At 32.3% G+C, this 16,804-nt stretch overlaps 1 protein-coding gene across 4 annotated transcripts in view; it reads left to right on the top strand.

Moving 5' to 3' along the window:
- The window catches only part of LOC143234197 (uncharacterized), a 28,786-nt gene extending 13,960 nt beyond the window's left edge, over positions 1 to 14,826 (top strand). For all 4 annotated transcript variants that reach the window (XM_076471360.1, XM_076471361.1, XM_076471363.1 and 1 more), the window contains 3 exons: positions 1,773 to 1,841; positions 11,484 to 11,624; positions 14,587 to 14,826. In XM_076471360.1, coding sequence (XP_076327475.1) covers positions 1,773 to 1,841; positions 11,484 to 11,624; positions 14,587 to 14,757 — 381 coding nt within the window. In that variant the 3' untranslated portion in view covers positions 14,758 to 14,826. The remainder of the gene's footprint in view (positions 1 to 1,772; positions 1,842 to 11,483; positions 11,625 to 14,586) is intronic.
- The last annotated feature ends 1,978 nt before the right edge of the window (positions 14,827 to 16,804 follow it).

Here is a 16,804-nt window from a genome sequence, read left to right as displayed (position 1 = left end):
CCAGTAAAAGTCACATAAAAGTGATTACATTGTCTAAGTGAGGTGCTTATGTACAATACCAAGATAGAGGATACATTGACAAGGGTGGAGAAATTTGCAAACTGTATATTGCCAGGGGCATTTATGTGGGTTATAGAAGATTTAAGCATGCAAGACCAATGCTTAGATAGGCAAAGCTGATGTCCAAGAATAGCTATATTGTTAGTGGAGAGATGTATTATTGGAAATACACTTTCAGTTTAGGAAAATGTTAACTTTCATCAAGTTTAATTTTGAAAATGAATATTGACAGTAACCTGATAAGTAAAATTTTGTTTCTTTCCGAACAACCTTCATAACAGAATTTGTTGTCAATAAAATAATGACCTTTGATTCAAAAATAAATAATATATTGGAATGCTGTTTTTAAATTTACGTACAACATATGAAAGAAATAGTGATTTAAAGTATAAAAAGTCCTTCAGTATTATTGTTACCCTTTGAACATTATGAAATGACTATGTAGCAATAATGAACAAAGAAATAAAAACTCTGAGCAATATTTATGAATAACACACAGGTCAAATAAAATACTAAACTTCTTATTTCAAGATGGGTATAAGTAAGTAAAAACTATTTACACTCACTGTATATAATCAAATGTTCAAATTGTATTAATAATATACAAGATTGAATATACAAACTACTCTAGAAGATTCATTTTACTCACAACTTCAAATGTTTATGACAGTGTTTGTAAAGTTATTTCAATAAATGCAACACTTATGATTTTAAAAAATGTAGAATTTAAGGTAATAAAAATGAACAATTAGCATTAGAAATCTTTCTATTTACATTGAGTTTTGCTCATGTGAGAATAGTTTTGTGATATTGTTTTAAAATGCTTAGTGTCTCAATGGTAAATCTAAGATGTACTGTTACTTAAAGTTTAGGTTTGATACTCATAGGCATATCACAGATAGTCCGTTGTTTACTTTTGTGTTTAACAACAAACAAAATTGTTGGGAATTAAACTTCATTATTTTTCTTTTGTTTAGTTTCTCTAGTTAATTTCATTTGCCTTCAACAACATAATGATGAACTTTGTAGAATGGACTTGAAGACAAAAGGCAGAAGACTTTGGAAACGTCTCCAGAACAGGCAGTTGCCATCCATTCTACAAAGTTTCATCATGAATGCTCTGCCTGAACAATCTATCAAAGTATTCAACAACATAGTTTTTCTAATAGAAGAGCTATCCTTGAAAACATAACCAGTATCCTTATAAAAAAAAAAAGAAAATATTTCATGAGTTGGTTGTCCATTTCAGAACAATAAACACTTTTTTGTTGTTGTTGTAATACTTAATATTTATTTTATTGTAACTTGCAAAGTGAAATTAAGTATTGAATTATATTTCTGTGCAATTTGAGGAGTCTCTTAGCATTTATATATTGTAATTTGAGAGAAATTCATTTATCTATGTATGTTATGTATGTACAAGCTTTGTTCTGTAAATAATAATAAGATATTAGAAACTTTCAGTTATTGAGCGATGAAAGGTGTGAATAAACATGTAACTCAATATTCTTGTGCTTTATAGAGAAAACCAGTATTTTGTTTAACATTTACATACAGTACCATGAAACTATGAAACATTAGACCAAGTAGTTCTGTTTTATAAGTATTAATTTTTTTTGGTTAAAGTATATCAGGCACTGTTTTTATTTTTCATAGAAATGTTTTTACTTTAAATCTAGTTTTTAACTTTAGGTTGTTCTTTCTTCTCTTAGGTTTGCCCTCTTAGCTATGATGCCAGAATTAACACCAGCAAACTTCTTATTGAGTTAGAGTTATATGATGTAAGTTTCTTCAAATATTCAGTTGTACTACTTTAACCCTATCATGATTTGTGAGCACTTTGAAGGGTCAAGTGCACACCAACACAATAACTATAATAATAGACTTCAATCCCACCCTTTTATGATGTCACAGTGTGTAGTTACCTGTTACTAAAGAACACCAGCTTTAAAAATACTACAGATTATATTTAAATGTGATTGGATGGAGCAGGTTATAGTTAGAATGTTAAATTATGGTTTCATGGGAAAGTGTCTAGATGGAGCTCCTGTAGGGATGAACAAATGAATACAATGTTAGAAGACTGAGGAAAAATCTGGGAATTTGTTTGTAATTTGTCATTAAATTAAGCATTTGAAAGCTATAACATTATCTGTGTCGTAGAAAATAACAAAATATTCTCTCTTTCAAATCCTTATTTATACAATATTTTTATTAAGTTTATCATATTCAGACAATTAAAAGAAGTAAATGGCTTACTTTTCATTCAAAAGAAACTACTTGTTAGATACAAATTGATCTTGGTCAGTAACATTAGCAATGGCAAATGTAATGATGATTTCATATGTAAGGTTAGTTTGCAGGTCACTGATAACTTTGTCAATTTCCATTGTCTTTAAGATTTATAACTAAAGTGGCAACTACTGATATTGGCAAAAGAAATATCTTCACATGAATTAAGTTTAAAATTACTGGATATATAAAATAGTACTTGCTGATCAACACTGAAAAATTCAAAGACTAAAGGAAGTATCTTTAGCAAATGTTTTTTTTTCAGATGTCTTATAACAAAATTTTAGAATTACATTATCTAGAAAATTACAAAAGTACTAAGTAAAGGTTTTAAGTCTTAAGTTAGATGCTATTTAATAATTTTATACTAAATTTTACCATCAGGTGCCCAATACTGCAGTTCAAAACTTTGTAATTACTAAAATTAGAATTTACAACAGTAAGAGTTACTGCTATTGTATTGAATTATCTAGTTTAATAGGTTCCATATTGAACATTAATTTTATGAAATTTGGTCCAGAATTTCTTATTCAGAAGAGAAAAATTGGCAGAAATTAGTTTCGCACAATTCACATATACCAGTGCTACAGAATTTGTGTAAAAAGTAATCACTCCTGGAATTCTGCCAGCAGGAATAATTGTAACCTTTTACAAAGTGCAAAACTAACATTTTTTGATTTAACTAATTATTATTTCAATAGATGAAAATTGGTGTACAATTAACTTAACAAATTAAATCACCAAATGTAGTCATAGTCTGCAGAGATAATGACAACTTTTCCTTTTATATGTTTACACAAGATTGGATCATTCGTGTTCAACAGTAGAAACTTATCTTTCCAGTTTTGCTATGTAGACTGTATAGTTTTTGTTCAGAACTGCAGTAAACTATAAAAAAAGTGCCCATTAATTACTTTACTATCATTAAAATGGAACATTAAAAAGAACTTCTCAATGTTTTTTCAAGGCCGTAAATGGCTGAATTATGCTGGTGTTCCACCTATCTGGAGTACTGGCACAAACTCCAGAAAGTAGTAAACATATATTCTTTGTAAACTTAATTTTAATATCAGTTAAAAAGGGTTAAAAATATGAATTGCTTTATAATTTATTTGTACTTTTCAGGGAAAAACAACTACAACCAGACAACGAGATGATTACAACACAATGGTTATAACAGAAATAGAATTATTTTACATGATTTATGAAATTGTTTCATCAGGTCTGAATCAATTGTTTATCAAAGGTTGGTAAGAGACAAGAAACCCACATCATTTGAGATGTCTTCCCTTAAAACACCAGTCCTCCATATAGATAAATGCCTCAAGGAATATCATGTGGCTGAGTAATGGACAGATAAACAAGAAAACAATAAGACAGAAAGACATGTATAAATAATTTACTGCATGTGACTTTTTGTATAATTATAATGTGACACATTGAAATAATTTTCAAATTTTATGATTTTATTATTTCAATAATAAATTTGAAATAATTTTCAAATTTTATGATTTTATTATTTCAATAATAAATTTGAAATAATTTTCAAATTTTATGATTTTATTATTTCAATAATAAATTTGAAATAATTTTCAAATTTTATGATTTTATTATTTCAATAATAAATTTGAAATAATTTTCAAATTTTATGATTTTATTATTTCAATGTTTCACATTATAATTATACAAAAAGTCACATGCAGTAAATTATTTATACATGTCTTTCTGTCTTATTGTTTTCTTGTTTATCTGTCCATTACTCAGCCACATGATATTCCTTGAGGCATTTATCTATGTGGAGGACTGGTGTTTTAAGGGAAGACATCTCAAATGATGTGGGTTTCTTGTCTCTTACCAACCTTTGTGCACACAAAACATGGTTTGGTTGGCTTCTTTATCTTTTCTCTGAGTGGTAAAGTGTTAAGTTAGTAACCAAAAATACCATCATCCCACCCCTTATGGGGTATTCGAAGAATGATTAGGCTGCTGCGAAGCAATGCTGCTCAATAATCACTCAAATATCAAAACACATGAACCTGGCCAGTAGGGCAAATCGAATTAACAATAACAATAAGACTTCCTCCATCTAGAAGATAGATAATTTTTAGGAAAATATTTCTTACATAGTCATAATTTTTACAATATAGAATTATATGTTCTTGTGTTCCCATTTCTTTACAGAGACATAAACTGGATTTTCTATGAATTTTCTCGCTTGATAATCTGGGAAAACCCCATGATTTGTTAAGATTTGATTCATATGAAAAATCTCCTTTGCATCTGTTAAAATTTACTTTTAAAATATTTATAAGTAAATCTTCCAACGGAGGTGTTGTCCCACCTCTGCTGCCAATTAATCAGTAATTCATTATTTAATTTTGCTTTAATTTGTTTCTTACTTTTGCCAAATTCAACATCAATGTCCATTTTATCTGTGGCTTTCTGAGCCTTAAGATCTACTATTTCATTATAAATAATCCCAATGTGGGCTTTAGCTCAAACAAAAGTAATATTAAGATTATTGTAAATTATTTATTCCTTAATTATATTAACTAAATAATTATTATCTTTATACAATTTAAGTGCCATTAATGATGACCTTGAATCAGGATAAATCGCTGCTTCATAAATGTTATTTACCATAAAATCAATAGTCTTAAAAATTACGAAAAGTTCAGCCATAAATACTGTAGTATTATCATTCAACCTAAACATGCTTTCATTTTTAATTTCATCATTATAAATATATATATATATAATCACACCCAACTTTATTATTAGTTTTTGAACCATCTGTATAAAATTTATTACTGAATTGTTTTAGATCTTCATCATAGTACCAATTAAAACTATGATTAATCCAAAGAGCTAAGTTTAGCTCTGTTAGAAATTCAGTATTTTCTCATCCAATTATCTCATCTTCTATTTTAACATTTTGTTTAAGATATAACATTTCATATAACTTAACATCAATCTCTAGAGTTAGATCTAAAGGGGGAATCCCCATTAAAGTATTAAGTGTTAAACTAGCTACAGTTTTATAGGTCTTTGCGATCAGTAATATTGCAATTCTTTGAGTTTGCAAAATTCTATTTTTAATTCTTTCTGTATGTTCAAACCAGATCTCATATCCGTATGTTATCATTTTTTCTACACCTAATTTATAAATATCTTTCAAAATTTTGTGATTTCAGGCCCCAAGTGGCTCTTGAAATCTGCTTTAATTTTTGAATAATATTATCTATTTTGCTTTTAACATAATTAAGGTGTGATAACCAATTTAGTTCTTTAATGAATTTAATTATTTTATTACTAATAGTAATTGTTGGTATATGTGTAATATTCTTGCCTTTATAAATTAAAATGAAATTTGATTTGTCTATATTAAGTTCTAAATTATTGTCTAAAATCCAGTTGTTTACCTTATTTAATATGTCCTCAGACAATGGCGTAAATCAGGGGTTCCCAACCGGTGGGTCGCGACCCCTGGGGGAGTCGCATAGCCTTGTTAGAAGTAGCTTGGGATAACATTAATTTTATTTCATCAATTACATTTTCAAGTCGCGAGTACCAAAAGGTTGGGAACCCCTGACGTAAATAAATATGAAGCTTTTGCTCGCATTAAAATAATGGTATCATCAGGAAACGTTAAGTTAGTAAAACAAATCAACTGTTGGCAAGAAGAATTCAGGGTGCCTGTCACTTTCATGACATTACCTAGCAGATGAATTGTCATATGATCATGACAAATCAATAGTTTTATTTGTTGCCCTCTATTTTCAGTGTGGGCATTCAGAATAAATATTTCAAAGATATGAAGAGCAGTCTTCTTGTATTATCATATCTTGTGTAAAGCTGAGTAATGCTACAGTGTCTGGTCATATCTGTCTGTCCAAGATGTATTATTATTGTAATTGCAGCCTGTGTTGGGATTATTCTGATTCATAACATCAGCTATCTCCACATGTTGCTTATAGTGAGCACTTCCCATTTATCTTTCAATTTATAAACTACCCTCCTGTGTGTGGATTCCTATACATGGTGAGGGGACCTCCTAGGGAAGGTTCTGTTCTTTCAGGTTACCTCCTTTAGGATCTAAACATCCACCCACGTGTTTGTTGTGTGTGGCGACCCGTGAAGGGGAGGAGAGGATCTTGGTGGTTGAGGGGTCCAACCTTAACACACCACTTTGGCCTTGAATTCCTGTAGACAGGTGGTCTTTGGGTGGCCCCTCTTGGGTCAGTCGTCTGATCCACTTGGGCTAGGGTCAATCAAGTTCCAGTATTCGTAGTTCTCAATGGGTATTGTGGGCGTTGTGTCTGATGCTGGTGTTTGAGTATAGTGCTCACAAAACCCTGGTGTTGCTGCAGTGTCCTTGCTTGACATTGAAGTGTGTCCCCTTGTAGGGCTCCATGGTGGGTGGGATCAGTAGGCACAGAAATTTTCTTTTTTCCTATGGATCCTCCAAATACAAATTTAAATAAAATAGTGAAAAAACAGTCAATAGGTAAATAACCACATCTTGAAACTCTGATCAGCAATCTTCAACATCTGTACCACCAGTTGTACCTCATTTTCTCATCCTAAATTCTCTTTCAGAGAAACCTTTAGGGCAAATGTCCCCCTTTTTTATTCAGAAGGTAATGGAGGGACTTGCTGACTCTCCAAAGTCAGTGAAGAAGCTTTGATGTGGAGACATATTGGTTGAAACATCCACATCCCAAGATAGTGAACTCCTCTTGAATTCAAAGGCAATTTGCGATATACCTATTGAGGTTACACCTCATGCTACTTTGAATTCATCATGAGGAGTTATTGCTGAGAGGGATTTGAAGAACATCCCAGTCAGAGATTCTCCCTGGTTTCTCCACTCAAGGAATTTCTGCAGTAAGGCACATCTCCACTCACAAAGATGGAGTTACACTGCTGATAAATATCCTCGTTTGGACATTTACATCACCACGTGTGCCTGCTGCTATCAAGGCAGGTTATCTAAATTGCAGGGTACAGCTGTACATTCCAATTCCTCTCCGATGTTTCCAGTGTCAGAGGTTCGGCCACTCAAAGACGCCATGTCATGGTTCCCTGACATGTGCTCGTTGTGGTGGCAAGGACCACGATGCCTATTATACCTTTTAAGAATCACAATCTCTAGTTCGATTTGAAAAGCAGAAAATGGCTGTAACATTAAATAACTCAACACCAGGACGGAAAGGCCAACTTCATGTGACTAACGCTGCTGTTTGAACAATTTATTTGAACTACCCTTTAGTCATCCTGGCAAGTTATTATTACAATTTTGCTGGATGTCTTTTAAAACTTTTATTACTTTACTTTTTGAAAATGGCCATAATGACACATAACCCGGAACCAGGACTGGAAAAGCCAACAAAGACTGACAGTGGATTATGTACTTACCTGGCAGGTTGTGATAATTACCATTATGCTACAAAAAGTCATTTACAACTTCTTTTATTGTAATTTCTTTCTTAACATTGTAGACTGGATGTCAACATTGGTTTTATGCTATTTATGTTTTTACATGCTATTTTGTTTTACCTTCATTTCCTTTTATGAATTTTACTACATTTACTTTACGTTTACCTTTTTACTGAACATTTGACAAGTTCTTATTGCAATTTTGCTACATGTCTTTTAAAACTTTTATTACTTTACTTTGTGAAAATGGCCATAATGACACACAACCTGGAACCAGGACTGGAAAGGCCAACTTCAGGTGACAGACAGTGGTTCTTGTACTTACCTGATAGGCTTCCTGGCAGATTATGATAATTACTATTATGCTACAGAAAGTCTTTTACAACTTCTCTTACTGTGGTTTCTCTCTTAAAGGTGAATTTTACAGAAAAAAGAAAACTTTGCAGTCAAAAGAACTACTCATGCTGATTAACTTTGTACGTTCGCATTTTTATAAAAAATATGTGCTAATAAATGAAACGTAGTACTTAGTGCAAAAAGAGCCCTTTCCAAGTGGCGATCCGAACGTTTTAGTTTTTACGTTTGTCACAAAGAAAAGTACTGTAACATAATAGTTGCCAAACAAACTGCCAACGCCAGCAAGTTGAATGTAAATAAACATGGCCAGTGCATACGAAGAAACAGAACTGGAGTCTGTTTTGACTTTGTGTTCTGAACAATGTCGAGTAGCGCCATATCAATTCGAACCTAGAACAATCACTTTTGACACAGATCTGAGAAGTTCTCGTTATGAGGACAGTTCCACAAGTGAGAGTAATGGAACTGTGAGTGATCTGATAGCGCCCAGTCCGGTTGCAAGTCAGTCATGCCTCCAGTGGAAGAATGGTAAACCTAAGTCATGACAACAAATATGGTCTGTATTATTTCACATGCAATTTTAAGCATTTCGATACCTGTCTGGTGTTTATAAGTTACTGGTATCACAGACTGGGTTTTATTTGTTTATACTTTGCCGACTATGGTAACTAATACTCGGCCCTTTCACAATCATTGTACTGGGTATTTATGACTCGTAACAAAATGAATTTCAATTATACATCATAATTATGTCTATAAAATCAAACTAGATGTAGCAGTCTGAATAGTTAATTTAATATGTACCATAAATGTATAATTTATATGACATATTCCATATGTTTGTGCAAGGTGTAGGTGTGGTTTATGCGAGCAGATGCCAACCAGGAGAGAGTGCGTTTGTTGTTCCTTCTCCTTGCATGGAAATGAAAAGAAGCTTTTGCTCAATGCCGAACCGTTTTTACAACCAAAAGCAATGCAGTAAAACAACATAAAGTAGCAATATCAAGACAAAATATAGTCTCACAAAGTATGTAATCCGAAAAAAGCACCGATAGATTTACATAAAATACCAGCACTGAAAGGAACACAATGGTCGGTGCACAACGAAGCATGTTTGGCAACTATTACATCATAGTTGTAAAACGTCACGGAGACAGCCGGATGACTGAGAGGAACTGAATTCGCGGACCCTCATATTTTGTTTCATTTTTTACTCAAAAACTAAAGTATTTAAAAATATGGCAACCACACAGGAATTATACCTAATCAAAGTACAGTTTCTAGGGCAATTATTAAATTTGTTGAAAATTCACCTTTAACATTGTAGACTAGATGTCAACATTGGTTTAATGCTATTTATGTTTTTCAATACTGTTTTACCTTCATTTCCTTTTATGAATTTTACTACATTTACTTTATTTTTACCTTTTTACTGGACATTTGGTGCAGATAGCCTAGCTGCTTTGTGCCATAAAACACTAAATCAACCAACCAACTTATGAACTACCACTGTGTCTGACTGCTTCCATTCATATTCTCCCTTCAACTTTTTCTGGATTACATTCTTTGGAATTTATTTATGGTCAAACTAGATTATTCCACATACTTAAGTTGATCACTCAATTGATTTGTTGTTGTTTTTTTCACCAGAGTGAGGGAATTGTGATATTTATCTGTGTAAATGGCATGACTTTTATTCAGGTAATTGGCCAACAAGTCAAGTGCAACAGTTGCAGCCTGTTCCAAGCCAGCATCATAATCAGGATCAGTTCTAGAGTACGTGTGAATTTGCAGCACCAAATCTTGATATGCATAGTTCATAGAGTTTGATTCCATATTTGTGGGATTTATTTTTGATTTCCCTTCAAAACAAGAGCCTGCTACGTTAAAGTACCATGGATGTGCGTAGGAAAAAATCCCCTCATTACTGAAATGATCTTTAAGAGATTGTACCTTATATAAACTACCATTGTGAGGTTGGGAATTGTTTGTAAAATGCCTTGAAAGCATTTGGAAGAGACTGACTTGTAACACCAATATTAAAAAAAAAAAAAAAGCCTTGTACAGAATATCAGTACTTCAATAGTTCTCTGAGGTAGGTATGTTGCTTGTATTCATGTGAATCAACAAGGAAAAAAACTTGTTTTTTTCTGTTGCATTTGTATTCTTTCAGTATTTTAGACATGATTCTTTCTCTAGTGGTTACTGTTTATTGATTTGGCTGTCGCATATTGATTTAGAATCTGTGACAATGATATCCATAATTATGGCATCAGGAATAAGTCAAAATAATCACCAGGTGAAGTATTTTGTAACCAAATTCTAAGACCAGAGTTTTCATTGAAAGGAAAATTGGGTAGATCTTGCACAAGATTTGAGCAGTCATGCAATGGGATATCAGAGCTCACACGATTAACTGCAATTCTATCCTGAATAGGAGCTGCTCCACTATACTGAACTGGTGTAGTAGAATCACATCCACCACCTCTTGTCTTACCTCCTTGATCATGTGGTCCTTTGGTGCATATCCCATGAACTTTAGGTCTCCCAAGTACTGCTGGTACTTCATTGTAGTTTTTTAAAAAATAAATATGACAAAACCATTGGGTTGTCGTCATCACTAGACTGGTTATCACTGTTATCGTTGGTCTGCATTTCAATCTGTACATTGCTGTCATCTGAAGACATTTGCATATAGATAGATGAGATTTGAATATAAAGTATGTGCGCATGCATATTTTGCATGGCAAATGGATGTGGTACACACTATAAGTCAGCAGTCATCAAACTAAATCATCTGTTTCTCACTTTACATAATATAGATTATGTCAGTCCCTACCCATAACTAGCAGGAAGCTTTGCTTGTTTTTTATATCATATAATAACAATTAAAAAATTAAGTTAATTACAGAATGACAAAGCATAAAAATGGCTAATAAAAGGAATAAACTCATGCTTAATCAGTTTTGATAGATGCTAAAATGATGTTACATTGTTAAGGGAGCTTGTACTTGCTAAACCATTTGATTTGTGATTACCCCTTCTATGTGTTTGTGCAACACATTTAATTTACATATTCATAAGAGCCTGATCACAATCTGTGATGTAATTCAGTTCTATAAATTACAGATTTAGGGATATAATCATATAATTATTGGCATATTGTGTAATTTTGAGTGCAAATTTCTAAAGAGTGCTTACTTTAAATAAATGAATCTCCAATTCACAGAACAATAGAATATTGAGATTACTCAGTTTAAACTTTCATTAAAAAGAACTGTCATGGTTTATGAATTTTAAATAGCATACAGAATTTGTTCTTAACATTTTGACAGGAAGCAGCTGAAGTTCTGGAGGGGCTTGTTGAAGAGGAGGATGAGGTCGTTGATACCTGGTATCTTCTTGGTTGGATGAATTACCTTCGAGGTCAAGATTACTGGGGAAACTCCAGATTTTACTTAAATAACACAAAAAAGGTTTGTTAACTTGTACTTTTTAGGGTTCCTGTGCATCATTAAGTAAGTCACTACATTTTTAAACAACATATTGCAATAGTGTACCCATGTTTACAATCCTAAACCCTAAGACTACAGTAATGTTCTGTAAAACATTAGTCAGAGATATATAGCATTACTGAAAGAAATACTTTGCAATTAGCAAGTTAGACTTATCAGTTTGTTTGTAACACTGTAAACACATTAATCATTACACTTTCTAGCTGTACACAAGGAATACGTGTATAAACATTCAATGTACTTAGGAAGTCAGTAAGGGTGTTTTAGAACAGTTTGTGAAACAAAATATTACATTGCATTGCATATACTTGCATTATTGTTTATATTAGAGCACATTCACATTTAATATATCAATGTATACAGAAGACATTTATATTAAGATTGGTAAGTTATGTGACAAACACAGATGGTATAAGTTCATGGTGTAGTGGCATTTATCAGAACTACATTTTAATTTTATTTGACAGTTTGAATGTATCATTACCAATGAACATTTTTCCTTTTAAGTGTAAGGAATGAATTAAACGTTTCCAACAGGGCAATTCTAATATTGTAGTTGGTGCCTAAAACAAGTCTTCTACTTGAGGAAGAACACTACCACTGCTGATGTCTGACATGGGTTTTCACAGTTACTGTGGACTGAAAAAAAGAACAATAAGTTGTATAATTTACTTTTGCATTATTTTCAAACTAAGTGCCTATTGACATTTAAAGTTGTACTTGAAATAGTGCAATTTTTAAAATGTGCCCTTCAAGGAAACAAAATGAGAGCAAAGGAGCAAACCTGAGTCTGTATCCCAGTGAGAAGAATAAAGAAAAGAGGTTAGAAATGAGGAATGCTGAATATGAAAGAAAAGCCTTAGTCTTTCATCCAGTCAGAGAAAATGCTGCCACCATGGCAGAATGGAAGAAAATCTCAACGATATTAGCAAAGGCCAGGAAATGTTGAGAGAGAATTCTAAGAAAAGCCATGAGAAGGATAGTCCTGGAGCCCAGTCATTCATGTGACTTCATATCAAAGAGCTATGAGACAAGTGTAAAAATTTTCAATAAAAAGAAAATTATAAAGTAAGAATGGTAGCATTAAAAAGTAAGGGAAAAAATAGGAATGGGTGGGATAATATTACATTACTTGGTGGTTTGGGGCACTATTCAACTTTGAAGTGGATGTGACTGTCATTCTGCCCATTTCTTCTCTGTGTTTTACTTTGAACTTTGATCTAATTATGGACTTGAATTGACTTTTATTGGTAACTAATCCTTTCTAAATACCCAACAAAGTCAAATTTCACAAATCAGCAGTTTAGATACTATTATTTTGCCTTACCCCTTACCAGTTACATAACTGTCTCCCATAACCAAAGTGTGTCTATTAGAATTTTATATTTCACTTTTGACATCACTGCTCTCTTAATGTCATGCATTTCATTAGGTTCACATAATGTGATCACATACTCATGTTTATACTTGCTTAATGAAACAATTTACAAGAGAGAAAATTAGTTACATTCACCATTTGCTTAGTTCGATTAATTACCAAATTACAAAAAGCACACAAAGTATGAGTGGACTGAATGATGGCCACAAACACTTTGAGGTTGCACCATGTAAAACAAAAACACTAAATATTTATGATGTTATCCCTCTCATTTCTACCATGTTCCTTATTTTATGTTGCTACTACTCTTTCTTCCTAATTGTATTTATTTAAAATAGTTTTACGATATATTCCTGCTTGGTCAACTGTTGACCCTTCAAAGTAATTGTAATGGTAAAGGCAGTGAATTTTATTATGAATTTCGAGGTCTTTTCTATGGGCTGTGATTTGGTTTAGACTGTATTAGCCTGATAAGCTAAAGAAGCTGTTTTTTTTTAATTTAGACATTTTCAAAATTGAAATGTTCTGAAATTACAACAGAAATTTGATTATAAGAAATCTAGAGGTACAAAACAAAGAACAAAACTGTTAATTACAACAAATATATACATAAGAAGTAAACAGTCTGGATATGCAAATGTAAGACAATAGAATGTGGCACAAATGAAATAGAATTAAAATAAGCTTAAATCTGTTGAAGACTTATTTATGGACTGAAGGAGAGCTTTTACGCATGTGTCTTTTTTTATAAGATGTTCAATATCATGCTTGACTAGATTTAAGCTTAACTGTTTCACCTGTGTCATATTTTTTCATATTGTATATTCAAATTGTTTACTCTTAAATATATATTTCTGTTGTAATTACAAATATTAGTTGTTTTTGTAATGTACTGCTGATGAAACATGCAAGTTATTAAATGAGATATAGCTATGAGTTCCAATTGTACAAGTTTGGTTGTGACGTATCAGAATGTCTCCTAGCTAGCATAATACAGAATTTCAGCCAGTTATTATGATTTTTGTGCTCCAGCAATACCATGTGTAGGATGCACATATACCCAATTAAGTTTTTATTTCTTATCATGACCTCTATAAACTGACCCTCAAACCTTAAGTGTGTGTGTGTATGGCTGGAAGAATCTTAAAAAGCCAAACTTGCTTGTCAAAGCAGAAAGCAGCATAAATTTCAGCAAGTTGCACATCGATTGGTGTGCATCCGAGATATCAGCATGCCAGATGGATTTTTTTTTCTCTCTTTATAATGTATTCTGTTGTAATGGAAACTGTGTTATCGAAGTATTGTTCAAAATTCATGGTCATGAGACGATACATCACCATGTGTGGTAATAATTGACTGTAATAATGTTGTGAATATTCAAAGTTCTTTTTTTTAATAACATTCTCAACATCCGTTTATCCACACATAGGGTACCCTTGGTGTTAGTGGTGTTTACAGCCTTACAGTTACAATTATAAGTGAGGCCTATATACCATCTAAAATATGTAAGGAATTAAAACTTTTATTATAAAATCTATCTTATAGCTGACAGCAAAATTTGGAGCAGATAATCCTCAGATTTTGCAACATGCAGAAGAATTATTAGAAGAAATGGGACCAGGGGAAGATAGTGAAGATGAAAATGAGAATGAATTTAATGAGAATGGTGAAGAAGAAGATCTTGAGTCAAGCTCTGGTGAAGAAATGGAACATTAAAGTGACAGAGCTACTGTAAAAGTGAAAAATGTACAGTGTTTTAAATAAAAATTCTGTTTAAAGTTTTGATTATTTTTTTTGTCCTCTATTAAGTTTTAGAATGCAAGTCTCTTGTTTAACTTGGAAAACTGAAATACAGGATTGTAAGATTGTTCAGAGTAATTTTATTGGATAAAGTATTTTGCCTGTTTTTACTTTCTGAAGATGCACTTTAATCTGAACACCAAACATGTCACCATAATTTTGATGCAGAATTTGGGAGGATTTACAAAAAATGAACAGTCTTTTTGTGGTGTATTAATAACACTATAAACAAATTGTTCTAACCAAGAGATTGAATAGTATAGATGTACTTGGAGGATTCTTACTGTTTCAGGAAGCATTGTTAATGAAATGAGGTTTGAGATAACCATGTGTATATATATACATTTTAATAATTTGTGCACCTAATAAAATTGGTGTTAGCAAGAACTATGTGTTAGTTAAAATAAACCTGGTACCTTCTGTGGTAGCTTTAGATTCATGAACATAAGAGGAGAGGTGGTTTAACTTTAATAAGAGTTTTAATGATGAACTGTCTTCAAATATATCACTTTGTGCTCAAGCTCTCATTTCAATAACACTAAGCATAGGGTAGAACAGTTTTAAAATTGCAAAGTAAAGAAGGATGAAATAATTGAATCTATCCACTCACATATCAGTCTGAACTTAATAAAACAGTCACATTTTTGTAAAATTTTCAATGATAAAAGAAAAAAATTAAATTATGGGTAAGGTATACACTACCCTTATCTGTCTAATCCAATACTGTGGATGTTTGTTAGTTTTAGATTGTTTCCATATCTTTTGCTGCATCTCCATTTGCAAGAAACTAGCAACAGCAGCTACACCATACACTATGAAATTTCTGATGACAGTGCCAACTAGTGTCCCAACACACCCTCATTCTTTGACAGACAACATCCCCTTTTAAAATACTGTTGCTCTATTAAGGTAACAAAGTGATTGGATGATTAGACCCTGTGTAAATGGAAAGAGGATTTGAGGAGAAACTGAGGCAAGTCCAATCCATCCAGGAGGGCTAAGGAGTTTCACTAGATTTGTGGTGAGCTCTCTATTAATGTGTGGTATATAAGCATACCATGCATATTTATATTTTTTGTTTTAATATTGTGTGAGTTATAATTTGTCAATTACTCTGTGTTTGTCCAGTTTTCTAATGGCTTTTATTCTAGCTGCCTTTGTTCTTTGCCATTCTCTTCAAATAACACCTGGTCTTTTCATCAATGGTATGAACATACCACTACACATTAAACAATGATGTCAATAGCACTGTCCTCCAGTGATATGTCAAATGATGTCTTGTGGTTACAATTTCCCTTGGGTTTGAATGAAAATGATTAGAATGGGGGGAAGCACTGGTTCTACAGGAGTATGACATCATGTATGATGTAAGTAATATTAGCGTAACAGTTTCGCAGATGAGCTTGGCCTAGTCAGTCACATAGAACCAAGCAACTACATACAGTATTGATGTTAATGTGAATAATAATGGTTGTTTATTTGTGTTTTACGTATGTCCAGATTCATTTATTTTGTTGTCAAAAACTTGGTTGTTTGGGAAATTCAGAAGTACTCTGTGATAAATATGTTGAGAAATCTTCTGTTAGTTGAAGATCTGCCCCATTATTTTAAGGAAAATCAGTTTATCATGAATGTCATGCAAATGTGAGACCTTGCTTAGGTTAAAAAAATCGTCAGATAAATCACCCCTGCCAGCAAACTTCCCACAAAGACTCAGTATAATATGTTTTTGAGTGTGACTTTCAGTTCTTTTTTTCATTTACATCTTATTTAGTTTAAGTATTTAAAGTGTTAAAATCATAAATGTTAACCATCTTCATATATAATGGAACATCAGTGTGCTACAGTTTCTGCTATTACCATCATTAACTTGTGCTTGGTTTACGGAGACAGGCTGGTTGGTTGGTTTGGCTTAGCTGTTGGAATGTTGACTGACACTGCAAATTACTCTTATTTATTTTAA

Source organism: Tachypleus tridentatus, chromosome 12 (genome assembly GCF_004210375.1).
Source record: "Tachypleus tridentatus isolate NWPU-2018 chromosome 12, ASM421037v1, whole genome shotgun sequence".
NCBI classification, from domain to species: Eukaryota; Metazoa; Arthropoda; class Merostomata; order Xiphosura; family Limulidae; genus Tachypleus; species Tachypleus tridentatus.
The sequence above is the reverse complement of the archived record's forward strand: the minus strand, read 5'-3'. Positions and strand labels throughout refer to the sequence as shown.